The sequence below is a fragment of the Paramisgurnus dabryanus genome, chromosome 13 (genome assembly GCF_030506205.2).
Source record: "Paramisgurnus dabryanus chromosome 13, PD_genome_1.1, whole genome shotgun sequence".
NCBI lineage: Eukaryota > Metazoa > Chordata > Actinopteri > Cypriniformes > Cobitidae > Paramisgurnus > Paramisgurnus dabryanus.
The window spans coordinates 31,044,126-31,070,754 of record NC_133349.1 but is presented as its reverse complement, the minus strand read 5'-3'; the positions used below and the strand labels follow the sequence as shown (position 1 = coordinate 31,070,754).

At 36.4% G+C, this 26,629-nt stretch overlaps 3 protein-coding genes across 7 annotated transcripts in view; 1 reads left to right on the top strand and 2 right to left on the bottom strand.

The window, feature by feature from the left end:
* The window catches only part of inpp5b (inositol polyphosphate-5-phosphatase B), a 31,057-nt gene extending 11,469 nt beyond the window's left edge, over positions 1-19,588 (bottom strand). Inside the window, exons 1-9 of one of the 3 annotated variants that reach the window (XM_065246347.2) lie at positions 19,141-19,588; positions 13,922-13,992; positions 11,327-11,424; positions 11,219-11,248; positions 10,931-11,041; positions 6,564-6,701; positions 4,953-5,028; positions 4,592-4,750; positions 733-834 (exon numbers count right to left, since the gene is read on the bottom strand). In XM_065246347.2, coding sequence (XP_065102419.2) covers positions 733-834; positions 4,592-4,750; positions 4,953-5,028; positions 6,564-6,701; positions 10,931-11,041; positions 11,219-11,248; positions 11,327-11,424; positions 13,922-13,992; positions 19,141-19,197 — 842 coding nt within the window. In that variant the 5' untranslated portion in view covers positions 19,198-19,588. Of the gene's footprint in view, positions 1-732; positions 835-4,591; positions 4,751-4,952; positions 5,029-5,881; positions 6,001-6,563; positions 6,702-7,028; positions 7,393-10,930; positions 11,042-11,218; positions 11,249-11,326; positions 11,425-13,921; positions 13,993-19,140 lie in introns of those variants that run through there. The other 2 variants (XM_065246348.2, XM_065246349.2) reach the window with 2 other exon arrangements.
* The window catches only part of LOC135728333 (uncharacterized), a 32,630-nt gene continuing 23,698 nt past the window's right edge, over positions 17,698-26,629 (top strand). The window contains exon 1 of the mRNA XM_073811682.1: positions 17,698-18,755. The gene's annotated coding sequence lies outside the window, so the exon portion shown is untranslated. The remainder of the gene's footprint in view (positions 18,756-26,629) is intronic.
* LOC135728334 (uncharacterized) overlaps positions 23,645-26,629 on the bottom strand; it is a 7,030-nt gene continuing 4,045 nt past the window's right edge. For all 3 annotated transcript variants that reach the window (XM_065246507.2, XM_065246508.2, XM_065246506.2), the window contains exons 5-10: positions 26,186-26,226; positions 25,853-25,948; positions 25,619-25,778; positions 25,472-25,539; positions 25,275-25,376; positions 23,645-25,169 (exon numbers count right to left, since the gene is read on the bottom strand). In XM_065246507.2, the coding sequence (XP_065102579.2) occupies positions 24,918-25,169; positions 25,275-25,376; positions 25,472-25,539; positions 25,619-25,778; positions 25,853-25,948; positions 26,186-26,226 (719 nt within the window). In that variant the 3' untranslated portion in view covers positions 23,645-24,917. The remainder of the gene's footprint in view (positions 25,170-25,274; positions 25,377-25,471; positions 25,540-25,618; positions 25,779-25,852; positions 25,949-26,185; positions 26,227-26,629) is intronic.

Here is a 26,629-nt window from a genome sequence, read left to right as displayed (position 1 = left end):
GAAGTGTGTTTTTGGATGTAAGGAGAAGACATCCAGCCTTATGGAAACAATGGATATAGTTTATTATCCGGATTAGCAGCGGAGTTTTGCGTGTGTGTGTTTGATGCGGTGGATTTTCATGACGAGTTACACGTGGTAAGTAAGACTTCTGTATTATGTTGGAAATAGGCGCGTGTATATTATATAAATGACACGAACATGTAGTGAATCATAAGTTAAAACAGTGTTGTATAGTGTTGCATGACTCGTACTCGCTCCTCCCGTGTTATAACTCCTCCTTCTTCATTTTTTCGTACGTTATCGGAAAGATTCGGTAAAGCTAATCTTTCTTTTATAAATCTGATTAAACTAAAGACTCTTCAGAGATATAAAGGATGTCATACTACTCCATAGGTACTCCAGATTAATATCAGAAATGCAGAAACAGCGTGTGTTACGTGAGCTTTAAAAAAAGGTTATAAAGGCTTCAGTGATCACACCTTCATTGGCTTTAGTCAATTAGAGTTATATGCATATTTCAACAATTATAAGATGTCCAGGTGTTGATACAGCCCTGCATCATTAATTCATCATCATCATCATCATCATCTACACTCGACCGTAAGCTTCTAATGAAACTCAATGATCAAAATTTTCAAAGCATAACAGGTGGAGATGTGAAAGGTTTTGCTTTACATGGGCTCTTTTTATATTTCACTCATTTTTACTGATAAAACTACAAAAAGGTCTTACCCCAAAAGATAAAAGTCTGGAGGATCTGCGGTGGATCCCAGCCATGGAATAAGACTTTCCTTTGGATTTTGACCATTTACATTGTAGGTGCCCAGGAAAAAGCTGTGAGTATATAATGAGAACACAATGATCCATTAAAACCATCACATGAAGATTAAGAGAGAAGCAGCCGGTGTAAATAAAGAAACATCTTAGGACTATGAGGTCAGAATAAAGCAGTACAGATTTAATATAACAACTCTTATTCATGTGAAAACATTTATCTTTCAATACTGTTGAATGAGCGTTGCAGCTTTCATCCAAACTGAGTGACCTTGCACTACAGTCAACTCTGTCTAGGAAAAACTGAAGTGAAACACGAAGATGCATCCTAACTATGTAACATACAGACAAAGACTATAAATAAGCTCAGAGTTAGTGCCAGACGGTTCCTCTTTAACATTCAAAACATTGTTTACAATTCATTATATTTGAATCTCATTGTAAGTATAATTAATAACATAATAAATAGAGAAGTGATAAAAGGACAATACTATAAAGTAAAAAAAAAACAGCCAGCATAGAAGAAGAGACTAGAGTCTTATACATCACAAAAGCCTGACTGTACATCCATCCACAGTCTGGATAATTGTTAGAAAAAGTCTGCAGATACTGGAGGACACTGACAGACTTCATGAAAAATCACACAGTGTATGATGAATGGGCACAGATTTTTTACCTTCAGATTACGATTTCACGGAGCTGCTGCATGTCCGTGTCTGTTTTAAAGATCGCTCTGAATGGGATCTCTATGAAAAGTCAGTCACAAAAATGGAATTATCTCTGCTTTTTGCTCAAAATGTGGTGTTTTTGCAGAAACCTACCCATATTCAAAAGCTGATTATAAATGAACCACTGAAGGTAGGATGAAACGTTTTTTTTTTTTTTTTTGAAAGCAGAGGGTCTGTTCTTTCATTTGGTATATTGTATGTTTATATATTTAAAGAAGAACATTTTCTGGAAGGCATTATAACTTGAAAATCATGAAAAACGCTGGAGGGGCTGGGAACTTTTTTTTTAAAACGTTAAACTACCCATTGAAAGAGTTAAACTACCCATAAGCTTCAAGACAAACAATACTGTAAATGACACTTGATTGTTTTTTCTCTGTATACTTTGACGTTAATTATAGTGAATTAAAAGCTGCTGCTTATCATTTTGCTCCCCTGAACATTGTCATCAGCTGCCCAACATTTGTCAGATGTGGGTGTGACATCCTTGCACATGTGCGGTGTGTGTTTGTGCACAGAAGATCAGTCATTGCGGTGAGGTGAAATGGTTAAAAGGTTTTACACTGCGACACCAGTGTTAAAACCAGTGTTGAGTTCATGTATAGCTCAGTGGTAGAGCTGTGGTTCTCAAACTTTTTCGGCATGTGGCCCCCCTTGTGTACAGTGCATCCCTTCATGGCCCCCCAAGGAAAACATTCCATAACTTAAAATTTTAACTAAACGAAACATATTAAATTATAAAATGTATTCCTGTTGGTTAGTAGCCTTATTTTTCTGAGGATTTATTACACAGAATGTTTATTAATGAATGTATTTTATAAAATGTCATAAAACTGGGGCCCCCCTGGCACCATCTCAGGGCTCCCAGTTTGAGAACCACTGTGGTAGAGCATTGTGTTAGCAAAAGGTAATGGGTTAAATCCCAGGGAACACACAAACTGATAAAAAATGTATACGTTGTAAAGCACTGTAAGTTGCTTTGGATAAAAGGGTCTGTTAAATGCATAAATGTAAAATGCAACATCTGCAATAGTGTAATAATAAACAAAGGAGGCAACACTACTAATATAGTTACCAAAAAAACACGTAATATAACTCAAGCAACACAAAATGACTTTCTTACTATTTTTGTCTTGTTTTCAGTAGAAATATCTAAAACTTCTTAAATTAAGAATTAAGAAAGTAGCTTCTTTATGAGCAAAATGACCTAAAAAAAGTTTTTTAGACAAAAAATATACAATTTAAGTGAATGTGTGCTTAAAACAAGCAAAAATATCTGCCAATGTGGTGAACATTTTCTTGAATTAAGTGTCTAAAAAAAAATTAACTTATTTCAAGATTTTTTTGTCTAAAAACTAGACTTGTTTTTAAGTCATTTTGCTCATAAAGAAAAAGCACCTTAAAATACAGGGTTCCCACACCTTAGTTAACTTTCAAGGTCCAATACCCTCAAATTCAAAGACTAAATGTGGGGACACATTTCAAGTGAGAGCAAGGTTACATTGTGTTACCTTTTAAGATACATTGTTACAGTTCCCTTTTGAGGGAACTCACGCTGCATCACTGCGGTGTCACTTTGGGTAAGTGGGTCTGAATGTGTATATCAAATTTAACCAATGGTGAGGCTTAACGACAAAGACAGGGTGACGCGGGAGCCAGGAAGTATATCGCTATCTGAAATATTGCCAAAGACGGCGTTACAGGGACGCAGGAAGTATTGCAAGGGAGACGCAGCGTCTCGTTCCCTTCTCAGGGAACAACAGTTACATACGTAACCCGAGACATTTTCATGTGTCAAACACAACTATGCAAAAAAGCATTTTGGTATGAATCAACATTCGCATACAGAAATTATAAGCATTTAAATTGAACAGTTTAGCACGTGTGCTTGAAAAGTCTTGAATGTGTATGATATTATCCTACACTACACAGGGAATAATAGGGATTTTTTCCAGAAAACTTCTTGCATAAAATAGATTCAAGCACTTTCAATGACCTGTATCTATGTACGTAGAGTTTTTTTAAAACTTCTCAGGGCCTTGAATTTTTTCCCCAGATTCACAAACTTTCAAGGATTTCAGGGACCCGTGGGAACCCTGAATTTAAGAATGTTTTGATATTTATACTGAAAACAAGACAAAAATACAAAGTAAGAAAGTCATTTTTTGCAGTGCAGCTTCAAATCCACCTCCCTTGCCTCTGCCTCCTCAAGCTAAAATAACACTCAGCTTGAGCGGTTGGTGTTAGATTGCACGCACACTAACTTTAGCAATAAACCACAGCTTCTGCACTGATGCACTGTTTCACCAGTGTTAGCAACTCTTTCTCTAGATTTAGCGAACAGAAGAGGCACACAATGTGCTTTATGCATCTACTTCTGTTTGTGTAGAGGTGTTTGTAAACTGCTGTAAAGTTCAACAGTAATAAAATAAATTGTAATCTTTTCACATCATGTCTTTTTGCACCAAATTATAAACCAATGAGTTTTATGCCATGTGAGTTATACGCTGTGTTTTGTTATGGATAATAACCGATATTGATAAGCAATTGGTATCAATAAAATGTAAAAATACCCATCTCTAATCTTTAATGATCCCTCTGCTTTTTGGCCAGGGCACGTTTACATTCATACATTTGACCTCTACCAATTGAGCTTTAATTGGAAAACTACATCGATCTGTCAAAAGACTACCGGTCTACCCTGGTTAAAGGTTCTCTAAGCGAATTCACACGTTTTAGACCATAAAATATTTTTTGTTACATACAGCAAACATCTCCTCACTATCTGCTTGCTTCCTGTCCGCTGATCAAACTGTAAAAAAAACGCGATCTCTGTAGACAGCCCAGCCTCCACAAACAGCAATAATAACAAACTGGCCAAACCTACACCAGAAACCATAACAAAGTATTCTAACCAATAAACGCCAAGAAGGATTTGGCGGTTGGGTTTGGGCGCGTTCATGAAAGCACAGAAGGGAGGGGGAGGAGTTAACTACACTCAGTTTGTTTGAAAACACATTTCAAAAATCAACACACAGATTCGCTAAGAACGCCTTTAAATAAAAGTTCTTATTATAAAGGTGGCGCACCTGTAGTTCTGGATGTAGGTGTAGGCGTCCTCATTTTTAAGCAGTTCACATTTGATAAGGTTGTCTCGCAGGCCGAACTGTGGCATTGCCAGCATCTGGGCTTTATTTGACAGAACGGGCTGAGACGATCGGATGAGGTCATCCCTCACTCGCTCTTGACTGAAACCAAACCAAATCAAATCCTTTAGTACTAAACAAACATTTGACAAAACAACACCAGGTTTTGAATATGACTTGATATGTTTGACTGACAAATGAAAATTTATGTCAGTAAGAACAGAAATGAGTTGTACGACATTCAGTTTGTTTGTTATTCCTAAGAGCTAAAATATCTGCGTTAAATAACTTTTAGGACCATTACCTTTCAGGCACACCGTCTCCTCTGGTCTTCTGGAGCTCTTTATGCTCTCTGCCGTTGTCACCTGCGTGTGATTTGTCTGGAGGTTTGAAAGAAAGTTGATAGATTAGCTGTGCATTATATCATAACCATCACTTATAAACCAGGTCAGTCATTATTAAACATGTGATTAAATGAGTGCAGTTAATCCTGTGAGGTCTGATCCAGGGTTTCATAAATATAACCTTCCTGTTTTCAAACATTTGAATTCTCCATCACATCTGTAGGACACAATATCTATCCTGATAACAAGTAATCCTGAGGTCAGGTCAAAGTGCCACTATAATGACATGAGTTAGGTTGGCGTATCTCATCTTGGGATGATGTCATAAGGGTGTGGAGATAAGGAATGTGGGCGGGGTCAAAAACAAACATGAGTAAAATTTCAAAGCAATCGTTTGTCTAAAGCCACAGCAACACAATGAATGTGGACTGTCTGCAAAATACATCAAAACAAACCAGACAAACAGGTGCCCATTTCTGACTTGTGCATAATATTGGAGAGAGTAACACATCTCTCAGTGACGAACTATATTATATACAAGTTATGTAGTCAAGATATAGACATTATGTTGAACTTTATTAAGTAAATACCCACCCTCGTTGACATTACATTTGATAAACGTTTAATCAAAGCAAATGTGACTTTAGCAATGCATGTAATATTTAACCAGTGAATGTGTTGTTCCCATTAAACCGATCATAACTCCATTACTTGTAAGTAAACATGAATAAAGAGTGAATGAAGTGACTGTAAACAGCACAACATACAGCATGATGATCTACAGCAAACTTACTAACAGGAAAAAAGACACCGCTTTACACTGCTAGCGCAAATACACCAAAGAATAACATCAAACCAATGACAATATAAAGCACAGCACGTTTCTTACCACTAGACATTTTCCTGTATTTACATTCTGCTCGGACTTACACACATAACAATCCAACAGCGTCTCACTTCTACACGCTCTACTATAGCGAAGGTTGGACTCATACATATGATGGCGTCATGCTGACGACGACTCGCAACTTCCTTCCCGGTAGCGTGCAGTACGTCACGGCATTAATATTCATGAGCCGGGTCGTAACGCCCAGTGTGATTTGTTCATTCGACTGCCGTCTTGTCTTTCAGCCAATCAGTTCAATTTACGGGCACCTAAGCCCTCATCGTAGTAAGAGTCGTACTGACACACTTTAACCGTCGTGCAAAGTGCAAACTTTCAGTCAGGCACTGTTCTACACTTTATATCGGACAAAATAACAAACATTTTGAAATAATACTATACTATACTACATAACCGTAATAAACTCGACACAGAGAGCTCTGCCTAATGTAAGCCGTGTTATTTACACATGCATTAGTTATTATTATTTTTTTTTTATGGTGAGTTAACTTAAGTGGATTATTAGTGTAACACGCTATTGGTGATACCATAATGTCAATCATCCGACCAGTTCGTTAAAAATAACTTAATCCTCTTTGAAAGTAAGACAATTTTATCTAGTTTTATATTAGTATAGATTTGTCACAGGAGAAAGATGTTCAGAGTCGGATCAGTTTGAGGTGCTTACCTGATCTCTTCATTTGACTCGGCATGGAGGATCTTGAAGTAAGAGATTTTTTTAGAGATTTTGCCCCTTTTGACACTTTTCGGTATTTGTTGAGCCAATCAAATTTTGGTTCTACCTTCGGATACTGCTCACAGACATCTAAATGTTTAAAAGAAACATTCACTCATTTACTGTTAAAGGTACAATACACTTATAAATACATTTTCCATCCTTACAACTCCCATTGAATGAACTGCACGGTTTCACTCTCTATCCCTCTATAACATTTGACAGACATATGAATTAGGTATGTTTCCTGAAACAAGTCTAAGGGTAAGTCTACTCTTATCTTTGCTGTTTCTCTTACACTTACAAGACCTGTTTTCACACTTTCAGCATATGTACAGCTGAGCTCTAACTTCCCCTTAGTTGTACAAGCGCTTGCTGGTGTCTCAAGTGAGTTTCTATATTATGACCGCTGCTTACCTTGCAGTTTTCTTACATTCTTCCTGTTATTCTGCACATCTGATGGACCCCTGCTATTTGCCATCAGCGTTTATGATGGACCCCTTCCAGTGAGCGAGTAAAAGCATTTATTCTGGCAGATTTTCAGTTGATTTTAGCATCCAAATGATTCAAACTTAGATCCGCAATTACTTAAGAAAGCAAGGCTCTTCATTTCGACACTTAGATTGTGAAGTGTAAAAAGCCTCAATCTGACAAGATCTACTTATGTGCCACCAAACTCCGCCTCTAACATGCTTTCGTTTCACCTTCATCTTATTTTCTCTCGTCCGCCTTAACGTTTACTTGCTAAATTTGGCTGTTGCCTGATAACTGAACCCACTGAAAACAAACTTTGTGACTGTTTTTTTTAGACTTGCATTATTTTTCATTAAGAAATATGGAGTCGGTAAAACACTTGTTGCATAATGGCTCCAAAAGTACCACTGGTTACAGCAGGTTAATTAATAACAGACCAGAATAACCAGTGTCTGATCTTTCACTGCTAAACTCTGTGTTCAACATTTCTTTACTATGTTCTCATCTCTTGTAACAAACTTGTTCAGCAGGTATGAAATACATTTAGATAAGAATTCTTTGTTGGTGTTTTTTGCATAGCTCGTCAATCCCCTGCAATGGCCAACTGAATGTGAACTATGTAAAACAAAACGTTTACACAAATGTGTGTGGTTTTAAGATAGTATTGTCTTCATGACCCTGGACCACAAACCCAGTCATAAGTAGCATGTGTATATTTGTAGAAATAGCCAACTATACATTGTATGAATCAAAATTATAATTTTTTTTTTTAACGTCAAAAATCATTAGGATATTAAGTAAAGATGTTTTATGTTTCATGAAGATATTTTGTACATTTATTCAATAAATATATATAAAATGTATTTATCTTTAAAGGCAATTTTTCTCATCAAATTCCAGATTTTTAAATGGTTTTATCTTGGCCAAATATTGTCCTATCCTAACAAACCAATAAAAAGTTTATTTATTCAGCTTAGAGGTGATGTATTAAAGGCATTACTATTTGTTTTAGCTTATGTGTTCAAACAAACCAACCAGCATTTCAGCTTGTTTAAAGGGACACTCCACTTTTTTTGAAAATATGCAAATTTTCCAGCTCCTCTAGAGTAAAACATTTTATTTTTACCGTCTTGGAATCCATTCAGTTGATCTCTGGGTCTGGCGCTACCACTTTTAGCATAGCTTAGCATAGTTCTTTGAATCTGATTTGACCATTAGTATCACACTAAAAATAACCAAAGTGTTTTGATTTTTTCCTATTTAAAACTTGATAATACGTACTGCCCGAAAATAGTCCCCTTGGTAACTTTCAATAGCACGGGACTATATTCGGGCAGTGCGTAATATCATTGCGCCTCCTGCAGCCATGTTACGGCAGCAAAGTCCTTGATTATTACGCCAGAATGAGAGTATAGTTCCTAGACATATCTGCCTAGAAAATCGCAATTTTTAATTTTTAAAGTACACAATGTAACTACAGAAGAGTCAAGTTTTAAATAGGAAAAATAATGAAATTCTTTGGTTATTTTTTTAGCGCGGTGCTAATGGTCTAATCAGATTCAATGGATTGTGTTAAGCTATGCTAAAAGTGGTACCGCCAGACCTGGGGCCTCATTTATAAAACTTTTAGGATTTGCGTCAGAAGTGGCGTACGGATGAAACATAGGACGCGCGTACGCACAGAAATAATTGGATTTATAAAACCGTGCGCACGCACATCCTACGCATTTTTCCCTTAATAAATCACAACAATTCTACATGTAGCGCAGCTTTTGCGGCTTCATGACACGCCCATAGTTGTCCATAAATAGTCTGTGAAACGCCCACAATTTAATATGCATTGATTGCGAAATCATGGCAAACACAGAGAAGAAATAAAAAAAACGTAACTTCACTCAATGTGAAGTAGAAGTTATCGTTGGCGAGGTGGAAAAGAGGAGAAAAATGTTGTTTGGAGGGCACAGTGTGGGCATTACTAATGCCAAAAAAGGCACTTGAGTGGCAAACGGTGGCAGACTCCGTAAATGCTGTAGCCTCACAACCTCGGACCGTGGCCGAAATAAAGAAATGATCGGACATCAAAGTCGAGGCACAAAAACGTCTAGCACTCCATCGCCAGAGTGTGTCTGCCACGGGTGGGGGAAAGGGGACATTGTTCAGCGCAAATGTAATTTCTTATTGCTTTCTGAATGGTTTAGACATACGCCACACATTGTTTTATCAAAAATAAAACACACTAAAAGGCATATGCATGAATACCATAATTCCGCAGATTATGAAGATATGGTTTACTATGAAAACAACTTTCCCCAGTGGACAATTAATACATCTATCTATTTATTTATCTATCTATCTCCTTAATTATCTATCTATCTGTCTATGTAATTGCATCTATATCTGCTCCGCCAGACGGACACATTGACGAGAATATCAATTTTGTACATTATTTCGTTCTGTGAACTATATTCTTTATGAGGATGAATTGCACAACATGCCAATATTATTGCAGAACATATTTAACTTTTCTTTTAGCAAATATGTGTTCATTTGAATTTCTGTTGTATTTTTCGATTTCTTTATTTTTTTGTTTCACTGCTGATCGATCAAACGGGTGTTCGTGTAAGGCTGTTAATTGTAAGACTTGCTTTGTGAAGTCTTCATGTTATTTATGAGAGGCAGTGTTGTCACTTTCACGTGTTTCTTCCATCTGCCGACGGTGTCACCATTTCTCATTTCACCCGTTTTTGTGCGTACGCCTGGGTCAGAGCTTGCGTGACGGACAGCACATTTTCCCGTCAAGTTTGCTTTTTATAAATAACAACTATTGCGTAGAGAGTGGCGTACGCCTTCTTTTGTGCGTACGCAACGTTTATAAATGAGGCCCCTGGAGATCAGCTGAATGGATTCCAAAACGGTTTAACTCTAGGGGAGCTGAAAAATTTGTATATTTTCAAAAAATAAAAGTGGAGTGTCCCTTTAAACCCTCATGTCTGTTTCAGACACATGGTGGGTGTGCTTTAAAAATGGCCTCCCAAAACATGACCAACTTATCCTGTACAAGTGACTTAACATGAACCTCATTCACACAACACTTTGGTTCCAGAAAATTTCAGTTTTCAGAGAGGCTTCTGTGTGAACACAAACACATCCCATAAATGTTCTGGGATCGCTCCCGTAAAGAGGACCTAGTAACTTTGCCCTAACATTCACAGAAAGCATTGTGTGTAAACAAGATGCAGAAACAATGCTGTAAGGGGCGTGCCGTAGTGAGGATGTATGTGTCATCGCAACCCGAAGTTATGGTTCAGCTCTTTAACAAAGGCATATAAATGCAGGTCAACATTCATAACTAAAGAAATGTCTGCAAACTGGACTGAAGCAGAGATCAGTGAGCTCATCACTATCCGCGCTGAACCTGAGATCAGTCACCAGCATGACAAAACAGCGCATCACACGCTCCTTATGATCATGTCATTAACTAAAATGCACGTGCGTGGTTTCTCGAGTGAGAAATCACGGATAATTAGCAAACTTCAGACGCTGTGGATAAAATACGTTACGTGCCTTTACGGGATCTTTACTGTATGTGTGTGAATGCACGCACAGATTCTGGAAATCATTGGCAGAGTGTGAATGAACCAAAAATCAAACAATCCCTTACAAATCAAGGTCGCATTTTCTGTGTATTTTCCATAATCTCTGTGTGAAAAGGGCTATGGTGTCATCAGAACATACCTGTGACATTTTGTAGGTGTTTACATACTTTAGGGTTTTTGAATGAGGAACGTATTTCTAAATTGAGCAGACACTACTGTATGAAATGTCATGAAGAAGGTGTGTCTCACCACTCCACGCCCGATTGACTTCAACGAGGAAGAGACGAGTTTGAGAACCGAAAGGCAACTTCAGCTCCAACTCTTCATCGAAATAAGTAACTCGCACACGAGTATCTGCACCTATGTGGTGACAAATGAAGCATAATTTTCAATGGATGCTGATCTTTGATCATTGAATGTACAGTAGCTCTAATTTACCAATACTCATTTGACAGGATATATAGATTGTATCAGTTCACTGTTGTAATTTTATCCACATACTATATATAAAGCAATAAACAAGAAAGAAACACTCACCGACAACAGCAAGCTCATCTGGAGATGAAACTGTGGAAATAAAACTATTAACATTTACCATGAAAGCACTCTGTGTCATTCTCTTTCAGCATATGTGCTCAGTTTTACCTTTAACAACCGAAAAATCATAAGAAATGGGAATGATGTCCTCCAGCGTAACATCCTCACCAGTGATGGCCATTCTTCGGTGAGAATATATGAATAACCTGAGGGGAAGTCACAAGATTAAAAGATTGTGGGAGCGACCACATGAATTAGTGAGTCAACACATACACACATCTCAGAGATGCTTGCTTTGGTGCTGTTTAGATATCGGTTTAAATGATCTAAATTACAGATTTTTTAAATAAAAAATAAATATATTTTTAGCAGATTCAACTGCACACCAGTGTCTGAAGCACATGACAGTGCATTGGCCGATGAAGGGATCAGGTGAGGTAGCGTCGCGCCTCATTAAGACTAAGCCTGTTTCACACAGTAATTTCAGTAAATTACCACGAATTTAACAAAATGACTTTACCTCTCTTTGTCAGAGAGCAAAAGTCGCTTCTAAACCCCTGCATGGCAAGGTTGGTGTTGTGTAGTAAACAAAGGTGGGTTATGACTTTATATCCACGGTCCATATTTTTGTTGTTTCTAGCTCTGTGGTAAACACTGACAGTCGTGCACAGTTACTCTAGATGACTTTAAACTGAACTGTAGGGAACATGCATCTAAAATATAAAGGCAGTCATGTCTAAGTGTGCAAAGAATGTGGACAGTTCGGCAAATAGATAGTAAATTGTTTTAAACTACTCTGATGAAGAGATTTGACAGTTTCAGCACTTGACATGTGTTTGAAGTCAAGCAAGCGTGTGGTGAGAAACCTCAGTAAACGGTGCAGGGGTAAACGTGTTATGATTGGCCTGAAGCTGTCAGCGACACGTTCTGACTTCGTCTGTGTTCAAACCCATAATCCTATTTTCCGTTCACACATAGAATTGTACCAGTAAATTACAGGTAATCTTACAACCTTTCTTACTGATAAATTGGCAGTATTTTAAAAATGGTGCTGTTCACATTCATGATCTTGACAGCATTTTAAGACTGTATGTGTGAAAACTGTTTTAGATTATAGTGTGGCAGCTGTTTTAATCATCTCCATACTGCTGTGGCCCCTTTTACATCTCTTTACATTCTCCAATCTGATTTATTCACTACCTGAGCTAACAACTTCATCCACCAATAAACTGCTATGATTTCACACATGCTTAAGACACCAGTGCACACTGAAAGAGTTCCCAGAGCATCAATACTTTCCATTAAAAAGTAAAAGTAAACTTAACTATTACAGGTGTCTCTTAAGACACATATCCTTCATGATCCATGTGTACTCAACACAAGTATGGTTTCATGTCGCACTTTAAAAAAGGATGTGTTCATTTTGTACACATTTTTTTGTTTTATGCTATTTAACATTATTGGCCAGATTTACTAACAGCATGCGCCAGTGCAAACCATTTTGTCGTTAAAGCAACACTATGTAGTTTTTTTACCATTAAATAATTTAAATAGTTTCTAAAATTATTTCAGTGATAGAACAACTTTAAAACTGGACAAATTGTACAGTTGCTGCAACCTGAGCAGCCTCCTAGCTGCTACAAGCAAATTCTGAAAGTGGCGGTGGAGGATAGGAAACACAGCCCCGCCCCTCCCCCTGCCTGCAGAAGAGTTTTTCAACCACATGGGGGAGCTGTAAGTCATTTTTACATGGAAACTACATACTGTAGTGTTGCTTTAATAAGGACTGTCTGGATTTACTGTAGACACGCATTGGATAAATAGTGCTAAAAAGGTGTGGCCTAGTTATTTTTGGGACTGACCTTATTGCATATGCATGTCTAGGAGTTTTCCCTTCATACGCAAAATTTATGGGAGGAGAGTATTTAAATGATTTACGCAACGCATTTACAAATGTTTGCGCTTAAATTAATTGCCGTTCGAAACGACTGCAATTAATGCTGATAGAAGGGGCATCCCAAAGATCACAGATCACATGGTTCAAGGCAGAGGATTTTTTAACACGTAACCATTTAATTGGAATGCTAGAGAAATATATTATTAAATTTTTTCCTGGAGGAAATAAGAGTCACTAGAATAGCAGGTGTTTCAAAATTATTGTAAACCTTCATTTTTTTGTCCTATGGTTCTTTGTGTGTACTAAGGCTTTGTTAGCTGAGATTTTCCGCTGCAATATCTGTGGTGCTGAACTCAAGCGCATCAGGTGTTATTAGATCACCCGCACCTAAGGTTCATCAGCTCTGCTTATTTGCGACCCTGTTTTGCGCTGCTCTTAGTAGATTGTGTTGATTATTCTGGAAATCAGTTTAATTTATTTTGAGCCATTTTAGTAAATAACAGCAGATATTATCACTCCCATCTGTGCTTTTTTTATTTGCACCATTTAGTTAATCTGGCCCTATGTGTCATTTTGTGTTGATTTTGTGTTAAAATAAATAAGAGTGACAAGTAGTGTTAAAAGTAACATTAAATGTGTTGTTCTAATAATAACACAAAGACGTGTCTGTTCTGACTAACACTGATTGTTGTTTTTAACACATCCCTACTTAAAGTGTAGTCTTAGTCAATGTTAAAATAAAAACCTGTATCTGTTAACACTAGTTGAGACAATAAAATGTAATAAATGAAAGTGTATAAACTCACGCATGTTCATTGTTGTGCTGCACGAGCCCAAGCAGTCTGCTCTCACTTACAGTATCCAGCATTGACACACACTGCACAGCATGATTGACAGGATTGTTAAAGACTATCACATATTTATTGACACACAATTCACATCTGTACTGTATGACAACATGATCGATGCTGTTAAATGCAGGGGATGGTAGTCGAAAATCTCTTCACTTCCTGATAGAAATCGCTAATTGTCTACATGTATTTACATGAATAAAATGTTCATCCAATCATTGCATTCGGTCCTAATAATAATAGAATGTTGTACGTGCATCCGCTTCATACAGCGCAAACTGTGCGCTTATAATTAAAGTCAGGCACTTTTTCTTCATACATAGTGAGCTGCATGTTAATCTGGTGCTGCTTTTTCTCAACGCGTGACAAGTTTGGTTAAAAGCAAGCCAGCATTGCCAGGTCCTTTGAGTTCTGAATTGGGCTTCTTTTAAACTGTTTCTGCAGGTTGATTTTTTTCTGCAGGTTACAGATTAAAGGATTTGGTTCATTAGTTGTTGGTATTTGGGATGTGAATAATTTTGAATGACCATTGGGCTGGTCTTTCTACCCTGAAAGGACAAAAGCGGAAAAGAATGCTGGTTAATAAAGGTTTAATTTCCTTTAATATAAGTGAGTTTGTATTTGCTTAATTGTTGTTAAGTTTTCATAAGTATAGTCATACACCACGATCTAAAAGTTTAAAAGTAAGGGGGAAGTTATTACTGTAACAATGCATGTATATCACTTTCATATCATAATGGCTTATTTATTTTGTTAATAACGAATAAATGTTAATTATCATCAAAGTCTAAATTTGAAGATTAAAATGAGTTTATTAATCTCTAACAAAATTTTCTCACCAGCACATCCCCGAAGACTCAATTCAATTGGTTGGTTTATGTTTTGACATTTAAAGATGTTTTACTAATCTGCACAAACTTTTTTTATTTAAGGATTAAAATACCAAGATTATTTTAGTAAAACTCTGTAGTAGTGTGTGGCTTTTGCACTTTTAAAAGTGCAATTGAAAAATTATAATTGAGTAATATATATTTTTATCCGATTAGTCGATTCATGGAAAAAAATAATTGGCAGATTAATCAATAAAAAAATACAGCCCTAATTTGTGCTATCCTTCCTTTAAAGACTATAATCACATTCCTGGCCACATGATGTTAGGATTTCTTACGCAGTGTTGGCAATGATTTTTAATCTAACTAAAGCCTGCTGGGAAAGTTACTAAGTAAGGTCATGGTCTAATTAGCATATTTGTGATGTCACTACATCACAGTTGCATTAAGACATTATTCTTTCTGCTAATCAAATAAATGAAATGGTGACTGAACACAACCTATTAAAAGTAGCAGTCACTTTCACTAAATTGCAAAAATTAGTATGGGTAACAAATTGTGTGTATTTATAGACAAGCTGCTCATATGTCTAAATAGTCAAATTGTTTAAAAATAAAACAAAATGAGAAGTAAACAATATACAGATAACTGACTGATCTTGTTTAGTACTGATTTATTCACAGAGCTGGGTAGATTACTTGGAAACTCTAATCAGTTACTGATTACAAACTACATGTCCAAATTTGTAGTCAGTAACCTAATCTCTTAGATTACACATTTTGATTACTTTTAACCTATGTTTATTTGATGTCACATATATTTAAGTAGGATAGTATTGTACTGTTTTAACACAGTACAAAGAGCTAGAAAATATATGTTTAAAAATTTAAAAAAAAAAAGACATGTTTTAAATGCATTTGACATTAGATTGTATGTATAACATAAATAAACATATCAGCAATAACATTATTATTCAGGTAAAATATGCAAGCATATTTTGTTAGAAAACATTAATGATGAGAATGACTCAATGACTGTCCTTCCTTACTGAAGAATATATCAACACTTTGTATATTTATTACTCTAAATCCTTTAACCTTTACAATTATATACAGTATGCTATATATACACAGTATATACGTCAGACCCACCCTTGTGGATCAGTTAGCTTATGAAAGCTCTTGTAAGATTATCACAATTTTTTAAATATAGGTAGGAAAATAAGAAAGTAATATGTAACATAATCCATGTAGAGGAATCTTTAAAATTTAATGTAATTTAACTACAAGTACTTGATTTTAAGAATCTGATTACGTTATTCAGATTGCATGTAATCAGTTACAAGTCAGATGCTCTATGGTCCAGACTGAATGCAGTGTTGCGAGGTTAAGTGACATATCAGACCCGTTTAGTGACTTTTAAAAGTGAAAGTGAAAAAAGCTTGTCAAGTATGGAATGGATAATGTGACCTCTGCATTTAACCCATCCAGTGAGTAATGAACAAACACACTGCAAGTTCTGAACACACTTGCAGCACCAGGGGATCAACTGGGGTTAAGATGTCACAACATTCCCACCGTAAAACTCAAACTGGCAACTCTCGGATTACAAGAACCACTCTTCTAACCCCTAAGCTATGACCTAGTTTTCTGGTTTGGAGTGGATGGTGACTGAGATGGAAAACTCTTCAAGCTTCAAAATGACCCAAACATGTTACATAAATAACTTCACTGGACCTATGACTGGTGTCATAACTTATATTTGAAGAGTCTTTCTTCTTGTGGATATCGCTGTTGTTACACATTAATTAAAATGAAACATCCTAAAACTGACTAAACACAGGTCAAGACGTTCAGCAAATAACTGATATAAATATTTTATTTTGTTTCTTACCAAACTCTTTCTTTCGGGTACCTTCAGGACACTTAAAAAAGACAGCACGAATCGAGTGGAGTTATTTGGGTCAATATCACTATAAAGTGCCTTTTGCTGTCATCATCAGAATCACTCCGTCATCATGAATATTATCTAAAATAATGAAATTCTAAGGTTTTATTATAAATGACCAAACATTTACAGATATACAAGTTCAATGATAAGTCTCTTAAAATATGTTTTTCCCATTTTATACCATTTTCTTTGATTGGATGTATGCGATTTTTGTATTTTTGTAGTTATATTAGGACATTTAAGTAGTTTTTACAAATAAACCTTACAAAAAAAAACAAGACTGATGTGCATCTTGAGACAAAACAATGGCACTGGTATATGTAAGATATGTCAGTGCAAGATGTTTCTAAATTAAGGCATCTTAAACATGCATTTTAGTCTGGGACTAGGATAAGCCCTGTCTCAGAGACTGCCCCATAATGCACACACAGTATCTACACTTATTTTTCCTTATTTTCATAATATTGTGTTAAAATGTCCACCCTGTCATTGTGAAATAATAAGTAACATTAAAGAGATAGTTCACTTTAAAATGAAAATTCTGTCATCATTTACTCATCCTCATGTTGTTCTAAACCTGTATGAATTTCTTTTTTTCTAATGAACACAAAAGAAGACATTTTGAGAAATGATGGTAAACACAGCAGTAAGTGACCATAGACTTCCATAGTAGGAATAAAAAAATATGATGGAATTGAATGGGTACTGTCAACTGTGTGCTAACCATGATTTATCAAAAAAAATTCTTGGTCGTTTATCACAATACTTCCAAAATATTATTTTCCTACTATGGAAGCCTATGGTCACTTACTGCTGTGTTTACCATCATTTCTCAAAATATCTTCTTTTGTGTTCATCAGAAAAAAATAAATTCATACAGGTTTAGAACAACATGAGGACGAGTAAATGATGACAGAATTTTCATTTTAAAGTGAACTATCCCTTTAAACTTTGCAGAAAATCAAAATATGCTAACTGCTAACTTAGCTAACTGCAGCTACATCATGTGTTCATTAAATGCTAAATTTATCTAAAATTGCTTGCAGTTAATTTATAAAAAGTGCTGGAGACTGACCAATATGCATTTTTTAACAGCCGGTCTCCTAAATACAAAACATTTGAAGTTAAATAGAAAATCTTGAATTTTGGGGGTTAAATTATACAGTCTCAAGGGCACTTTGTAGTGATATTGGCCAACTTCTGGATCATTTTCAAGCGTGAAGAGTAACCATAGTAACCCGGTTGCATGAAAGTCCTTAAGCTAAGAAATCCCTTAAATATAAGGTTAAGGGTCCCCTTAATAAAAATTGGGTTGCAAGAAAAACCCTTAAGTGAACCTTAAGGCTGTCAGTAAGTATTTACCCTTAAATGCTAAAGTATTACCTTAAGGTCTGCTATGTGTTGCTAGAAAGTCCTTAAGTCCCATTTTCCCTTAAAAATTTAAGGGACTATAAGAGGTCCCTTAACGTCACACGCGATGGCTGATTTTATGTTTATTTAAGAAAATGAAGTACCAACGCGCATTTCTAACATTCGAAATAATCCCTTCGAGAAAAGTGATGCGCATTTATTAGGAGAATAGCGGTTTGATCGTCCGTCAATCTAAAGTGTTTCCAGTTTGAATTACTTTCAGGTTCTATACATGCGGCACTTTACAGTCTGTTATTTGCGATGTTTCATTGTACACAAATATGCCGTCTGTTGAGCTGCATGCGTTGATTTGTTTACGCTGTGAGATTTTGTAACTATAGCAACCGCTTCTCCGCTGCCGTGTTTTGGCAGAGACTACCGTAAAATACTTAGTATAAACACTTAGGTAAGGGTGACAGTTAAGACCTTTGTTGCAACGCTCTTAAATAAATCCCTTACCTCAGGGTTTTTTTCTCCCTCAGGGAAACCCTCACTTAAGGAGTTTCATGCAACCGGGCACAGAACCCCAAACAACGTTTTTCATCTGCGTTTGTGTTCTGGAGAACAATAAAGACATTGTGGGATCAGACGACATGAGGGTGAGTAAATAATGAGTTTTCCCTTTTGGATGAACTATCTCTTTAACCATAGCTCCACATCTGTCCCTCCCCTCTCGTCTACTCGAGGCATTTTATCGTTGAATACACCGACACCTTGCGGACACGCAGTGAACGAACTTCAGTTTCTTTTACGCAATAAAATTAAGCATACTCCAGAAAGACAGAAAAACAGTAATGATCCATGCAAACGAATAAAAAGCAGAACATTGAAATACGTGTTAGTTAGCCACGAGCTACTAATATTTAGAGAAGTGAAAACTTTCGTAATCATCTTCAGTCGCTGTGTAACACAACATTCACCCGATGAGCTTTCACGAAAGTATAAGAAGACATTACTGCAGTGTTAGTGATTTTCAAAAGATACTATAATGCAGTTTTCTCCTTTAGCCAAAGTCTCTTGTATTGCCACGGACTGATCCATTTTCCAGCGCCCACCAGATTCCAACTCCTCATTAGAAAACACAAGCAAAGTCAGACATATTCCTGGATCAAAGTATCAACATGTCCTTTCCATAACAGTGTAAAAGTGTCCAGAGGATAGCCGTGTAAAAGTGTCCTGGATAAGAGGGTATAAATCTCTTTCTCTCTCTTTCTCTCTATCTATATTTGTGTCCAGACGCGGTCCCGCCTCAACGCCACGCAGTCACGAGCTCGTGTTCATCACTAATTAAATCATTTGTTATTCCTATAAAACCTCTGCTGAATTGTTAAAAGTTTTAGTTACAACACTGACTTTATGATTATCTTCTAAAGAAACAGTGTAACGTTATTCCTTCTGCCCTAAAAGATGCCAAACTTGGTATGGTCTTAAATCCCACCCCTTACTCATTCATGGGCCCATATGTGGCGCTATAACATAACATGAATAGGAAGTTTAGTATACTGTGCAGTAGTCTAGTGTTCAGTATGCTTCCAACCAGATGTTGACTAGTTTGAACATTTTGACGGCAGATTGTTATGGAGGACCACAAGAGTCATGCAAAATGTAATAAAGAACTTCAATATTTAATAACTACCTGGACAATAAAAATAGCAATTAATACATTTGTTTAAAAATTCATTAATTAATCTATAAATAAATAGACAAAGTTATAAAAAAATCATTATGTAAGATTTTATTAGGCAATAAAAAGTGAGATTATAAAAATAACGTAGAAATGAAATATTAATCCATTAATAAATAGTTCAAATTAATATAACAATTTATAAAAACAACATAAAATACTCAATAAGTTCATCATTTTAAATTGCATTTATAAATTCTTAATTAAATAATGGAATTTCAAAATGTATTTCAAAAAGCGATTTAAAAAGAGAAATAAATAACTGGATTTATAAATTGAATTACAAATACAGGTTTAAATTAGGCATTTAAAAGGGCATTTCGGTTTAACTTTTCTGTTTTCATTTTCCCAATGATTCTCCTTATTCTTTTCGCTATTGGATTTTCTTTTCAATTTAGCCTCTCTATTTAGCTTTTCCGTGACTCTTTGGGTCCTTGCAAATGGTCAAATGAGAAATGCAAATTAGCTATGGCCAGGAGGATGTAACAAGCTCGCTGATTGGCTCTGATTGTACATCATGCGCAGATTTATAGATCTCAGATGAGGACCCAAAGAGTCACGGAAAAGCTAAATAGAGAGGCTAAAACGAAAAGCAAATCCAATAGCGAAAAGAACTAGATAGTAAAGTTTGAAGACAAACTTTATGTTGGCTTGAGAAAGCGTAGCCTGAACGTTTAAAACGGTTTGACATAAGTTTAGTTTAGTAGGCTATCTGGCTGTTAGTATGTTTAAGTATGAAGGTAGCATGATTTACCATGAAGCTAGCATGATGTTAGCATGATTAGCATGAAGCTAGCATGATGCTAGCATGATTAGAATGAAGCTAGCTTGATGCTAGCATGATTAGCATGAAGCTAGCATGATAAGCATGAAGCTAGCATGATGCTAGCATGATTAGCATGAAGCTAGCATGATGCTAGCATGATTAGCATGAAGCTAGCATGATTAGCATGAAGCTAGTATGATGCTAACATGATGTTAGCATGATTAGCATGAAGCTAGCATGATGCTAGCATGATTAGCATGAAGCTAGCATGATGCTAGCATGATTAGCATGAAGCTAGCATGATGCTAGCATGATTAGCATGAAGCTAGCATGATGCTAGCATGATTAGCATGAAGCTAGCATGATGCTAGCATGATTTGCATGAAGCTAGCATGATGCTAGCATGATTAGCATGAAGCTAGCATGATGCTAGCATGATTAGCATGAAGCTAGCATGATGCTAGCATGATTAGCATGAAGCTAGCATGATGCTAGCATGATTAGCATGAAGCTAGCATGATGCTAGCATGATTAGCATGAAGCTAGCATGAAGCTAGCATGATTAGCATGAAGTTAGCATGAAGCTAGCATGATGCTAGTATGATTAGCATGAAGCTAGCATGATGCTAGCATGATTAGCATGAAGCTAGCATGATGTTAGCATGATTAGCATGAAGCTAGCATGAAGTTAGCATGATTAGCATGAAGCTAGCATGAAGTTAGCATGATTAGCATGAAGCTAGCATGATGTTAGCATGATTAGCATGAAGCTAGCATGAAGCTAGCATGATTAGCAAGAAGCTAGCATGAAGCTAACATTTATTGCGTTGCTAGGGTACTAAGTTTGGTTGCTAGGGAGAAAATTGGCATCCCATAATGATCACCCTTCAAGCCACAAGTTAAACGGTCCAACCCCCGTGTCTCTACAATGTTCTGATGCGGAGATATAAGGCTTTGTTTATTCCGTTGCTAGGGTACTAAGTTTGGTTGCTAGGGAGAAAATTGGCATCCCATAATGATCACACTTCAAGCCACAAGTAAAACGGTCCAACCCCCGTGTCTCTATGATGTTCTGAAGCGGAGATATAAGGCTTGTTTATTCCGTTGCTAGGGTACTAAGTTTGGTTGCTAGGGAAAAAATTGGCATCCCATAATGATTACACTTCAAGCCACAAGAAAAACGGTCCAACCCCTGTGTCTCTACGATGTTCAGATCCAGAGATATAAGGCTTTGTTTATTATGTTGCTAGGGTCTTCATATTTTGTTGCTAGGGGCGTGGCTTAATACCTCAATAAGAATCCTAAGAGACTGATTGGATGCCTGAGTAAAATGAGCCCACCCCTATGTCTCTATGACACTCTGGTGCAAAGATATCCATCTGGGCTTTTTATAATGGTAGTCTATGGGAGATGTTGCTAGGGTACCCAAAATTGTTGCTAGGGGCGTGGCTTAATATCTCTGGGGTGATCCTAAGAGACTGATTGGATGCTTGAGTAAAATGAGCCCACCCCCATGTCTCTAAGACACTCTAAAGTGAAGATATTCCATCTGGGACGCTTTTTTCCCTTTTATGGGCATGTTTCCTGCCCCATTATAAGTCAATGGGAAAATTTGGGGGCCTCTTACACCCCAGGGGTACAGCTTACACCCCATTGTGAGGTATGTTCTTACACAGCCTGTCAGCCTCCTTAAATGTGGTAAGCCACAAGTTTCTACAAGTTTCTCACTCGCAGCTTTGACCCGTCAAAGTTTGTCTCAATGTTAAGTCAATGGAAATTTTGGGGTGTTTCAGCGCCCCGTTTAGGAATTCGGAAGGTCCCATCAGTTAGAAAAGATATAGCAACTCGAGTCAGATCAGACCGAAGGTATGTCCAAAGTTTGATGGCTGTAGCTTGAAAGCTCTAGGACGAGTTAGAGTTAGAAATTTTAGTCTCAGAAGAAAAAGAATAATAATAATAATAATAATAAGTTTAAGTGCAACAACAGTATGTTGGCTTTCTCAAGCCAACATAATAAGGAGAACCAACGGGGAAATGAAAACAGAAAAGTTAAACGGAAATGCCCTTTTAAATGCCTAATTTAAACCTGTATTTGTAATTCAATTTATAAATCCAGTTTTGTCTGTTTATTTATAGATTAATTAATGAATTTTTAAACAAATGTATTAATTGCTATTTTTATTGTCCAGGTAGTTATTAAATATTGAAGTTCTTTATTACATTTTGCATGACTCTTGTGGTCCTCCATACTCCATAACCAACAACCTTAAACAACTTTGTAAAAAAAATGATTTTACAAAACACCAAAAGGGCAGAAAGTTTGACTGGGAGTTTCAGGATTTAAACAGGTGGAAAACTGGATAGCCTGGTCACAAATAGCTACTGTGTTTCATGCCTCATTACCTGTTACTTAAAGAAAAAAAAAAAAAAAAAAAAAAATATATATATATATTTTCTTTTTCTTTTTATATATATATATATAAAGAATACTGTAAGTAACAAACAAATGATTCATGTTATTATTACAGGGTTCCAAAGAGAGACAGTTAAACACCCACATAAAATATATTTAATAATATAATATATAATTAATATATAAAAACCCCAACAAATGAAAATCATTTATTTACCTTTATTAACTCAGTCACCATTCACTTTCACTCCCTAAATAAAAATGATGTCATAAAAGTAAACAGTGAAACAAGTTGTCAGTCGCTAACATTCTGATTTTGTGGATTTTTGGATGAATAAAGATGTTTTTGTGTGCCTCTGTATCATCTCATTGTCTAAGAATGTGCTGCAAATATTTGTCTAATCACTTTAATGCTTTATTTACATAAGTTGTACTGGTATCTGATTATTAAAATGTTTAAATTAGCTGTTTATTACATGTCGTGTGTATGAAGTCATTACTAATAAGTCATGCGATGTTTACCGTATGTGGATTAGTGTAAATATTCAATATATAGACAGTGTTGAACACAATGTGTACAGTAAATAAAGGCTATGGGTGGAGACAGGAAAGATAAAGGCTTTATTTAATCATTCAAATGCAATTATTCAGATGTGTTGCTCTTACTGTATGAGCTTGAAGCTGCTTACAATCACATGGTGTGACTTTATTTTAATGATTAAAGCAGAAACAGAGCAATGTGCTATTGCATTATTCTGTGAATAGTTTCAATGGACATTAATATACTACATAAAATATTATCACAAGTCATTGGTGCCCATTTATATTAGGTGTCTTTCAATTTAGCTTTAAATCATTTCAGTCTATCCCCAACCCATAAATCAGGGGTTTCCAAACTTTTTGTGAGCAAGGGCTACCACAATGGATAAAACAATCTGGAGGAGCTACCTTTTTGAGTATACATTTTTACTTGTTGATTTTATTTAATTTTACTTGTTGATATGTTTTATCATTGTTTCAAATGTTAACATACATAAAATTAATATAAATATGTAATAAACACAAATAAAAATAAAGCAAATAAAAATATGTGATAATAAATCCAAAAACAGAGTCTATTTATATCTATTAAACATGGTGATCATGTTGTATACCATGCCCTAAACACACCCTAATACAGTATGTGCACAATATATTACACAGTAGCATTTAAAGACACCTAATATAAGGAGTGGGATCCAAAAAAAAAAAAAAAAAGATTATTCTCTTACATCTGTACACATACATACAATTAAATAAACACATTTCTCTGCAAAAATAAAGCTTTCAGATTCCATGCATGGTTATGGACTTTCATCCAATATTATAAATATGTCCTTATAAATATAACTATTGTCTAATGTTTATTTAGATGCATAAAGTGCATACTTCACTTTGTTTGGCATTATTATTATATGAGTGTACACAGGGTGAAGTTTCCTGATTGGTACCATAGTATCTGAATTTGGGATTTCATAATTAATCAGGATTATCTGAGCATATTCACACAATGATTAAAAACGTGAGATTTTGTTTAAATTGCGCAGAACATTTGTACAGTAATGAAAACAAGAGCGAGAAAAGAAAGGTTTCCGTTAACTAGAGATGATTGAATGTAAACACAAACGTCATATTTGTTGATCCAGTGTTAATATATTCCTTTGTGGACTCTGTGTTAAAATCCAACAACAAGCATGTTCCCACTTGATATAACTCTCTAAGGATGCACATAGTGAAAAGCTTATTTGGCATCTATACGCACACACTCACGCACGCACGCACACAAACATACACACTTCTAATGTGAAAATAAGCTTTCTCTAAACTGTTAAGTAAATGTAACTGTGTCTATACTACTCTCAAGTAAGGACCTTCATCATCCAGAGCATGACTAGAGATGCAGTGAGGAGTAGGGTAGACTGAGGACCTCTGGTGGCAGAACTGGGCATGTTTAAATCACCCGTCAGTTTCAGACAGGAGCTGCTAACAGTGGCATTACAGCACTCCAAGTGGCAGGTGGTAACTGTGGTTGAGCATGCTTGTGCCTTTCGACAATCTGTACTGCAACCACCCTGCCATGACTCAGTGGTCCCGGTCGTTGTCTTGTTTAGCTGAAAAGAAAGACAATAACTTTGAAGCATTCACTAAGCAAATAACGTACAATCGTCTTCGAGAAACATCATAATGGCATAGGTAACAAAGAAACAACTACATACCATGCAGTAATCCTGACCAATAGGACAATACACGAGTCCAAAGGCATTGGTGGTTTTGTAACATGCGGCCCCATCACACTTGATGCTATGACACTTCTTGCCCTTTTGGGAGTTAAAAAACCAAAGGCAATAAGAGTCACAGTCGTACTGAGAATGCTGTCTATCACAGAGAATAAAATATATCTATGTGCTCTTACATTATTTGCTGGGGTGGGAGGAACCGTCACCTTTATGGTTGCGGGTGTAGCCGTGGATTTTGTTGGAGCTATATAAGATCATATTAATAGGTCAATGTTCAAGGTCCACTCACATATATCTGAGATAATGAAAAGAAAGATGTGTACCTGGTGTACTGAATGAATTTGACATGTTAAAGAGAGCGTGGTTGAGACAGTCAGTGGTGTTGCAACAGCCCAGAGAGCAATTAGTGACTGGGGGATTCCCACAGGACATGGCGCACCTGACACTGCACTGAACGGAGTGACTCCCGTTCTGATGGATTAACTGAAGCACAGCACATTTAAACTCTTTATGAGCTCAGTGATTCACATCTGAAACAATATCATGATCAAACTGACCTCACAGAAAGATGCGGCGGGTGGGCAGGGATTCAAGGTCCTGTTCATGAATTTGGCGTGACAGTCATTAGTACAGGTAAATTCTGGACAGGATAACTGTTGAAAAGAGGAAGGACGGCTACATGGGTCATGCATACATTTCTTTATGTGCTTGTATATTTGAAAGACTGCTTTTCTTAGTAGTAATGTAAATGAACTGATAGACATGGAGCACTTAAACTTTAGGGCCCAGTTAGTAAAAGTAAATGTTGTACTTTGCAATCCAAACCATTTGTTTTTATGCAATTTACACTTTATACAATGTGCGCTGTAGGAAACATTACTTGCACTTACCATAGTGTCATTATCTGCTAATGAGGATGTATTCATTGAATCTATAGAAAAAATAAATAAAGACAAAATTATAGCTAGACAGATAGACAGACAGACAGTAAGACAGACAGGCAGACAGATAGATAGGCAGACAGACAGATATATCAACAGACAGACAGATAGACAGACAGACAGACAGACAGACAGACAGACAGACAGACAGACAGACAGACAGACAGACAGACAGACAGATAGATAGATAGATAGATAGATAGACAGAAAGACAAAAAGACAGACAGACTGATGGGTAGGCAGAAAGAAAGGTAGGCAGGCAGATAGACAGTCGGACAGATAGGTAGGTAGGTAGGCAGACAGACAGACGGGCAGGCAGACAGACAGACAGACAGACAGACAGACAGACAGGCAGGCAGGCAGGCAGGCAGGCAGGCAGGCAGGCAGGCAGGC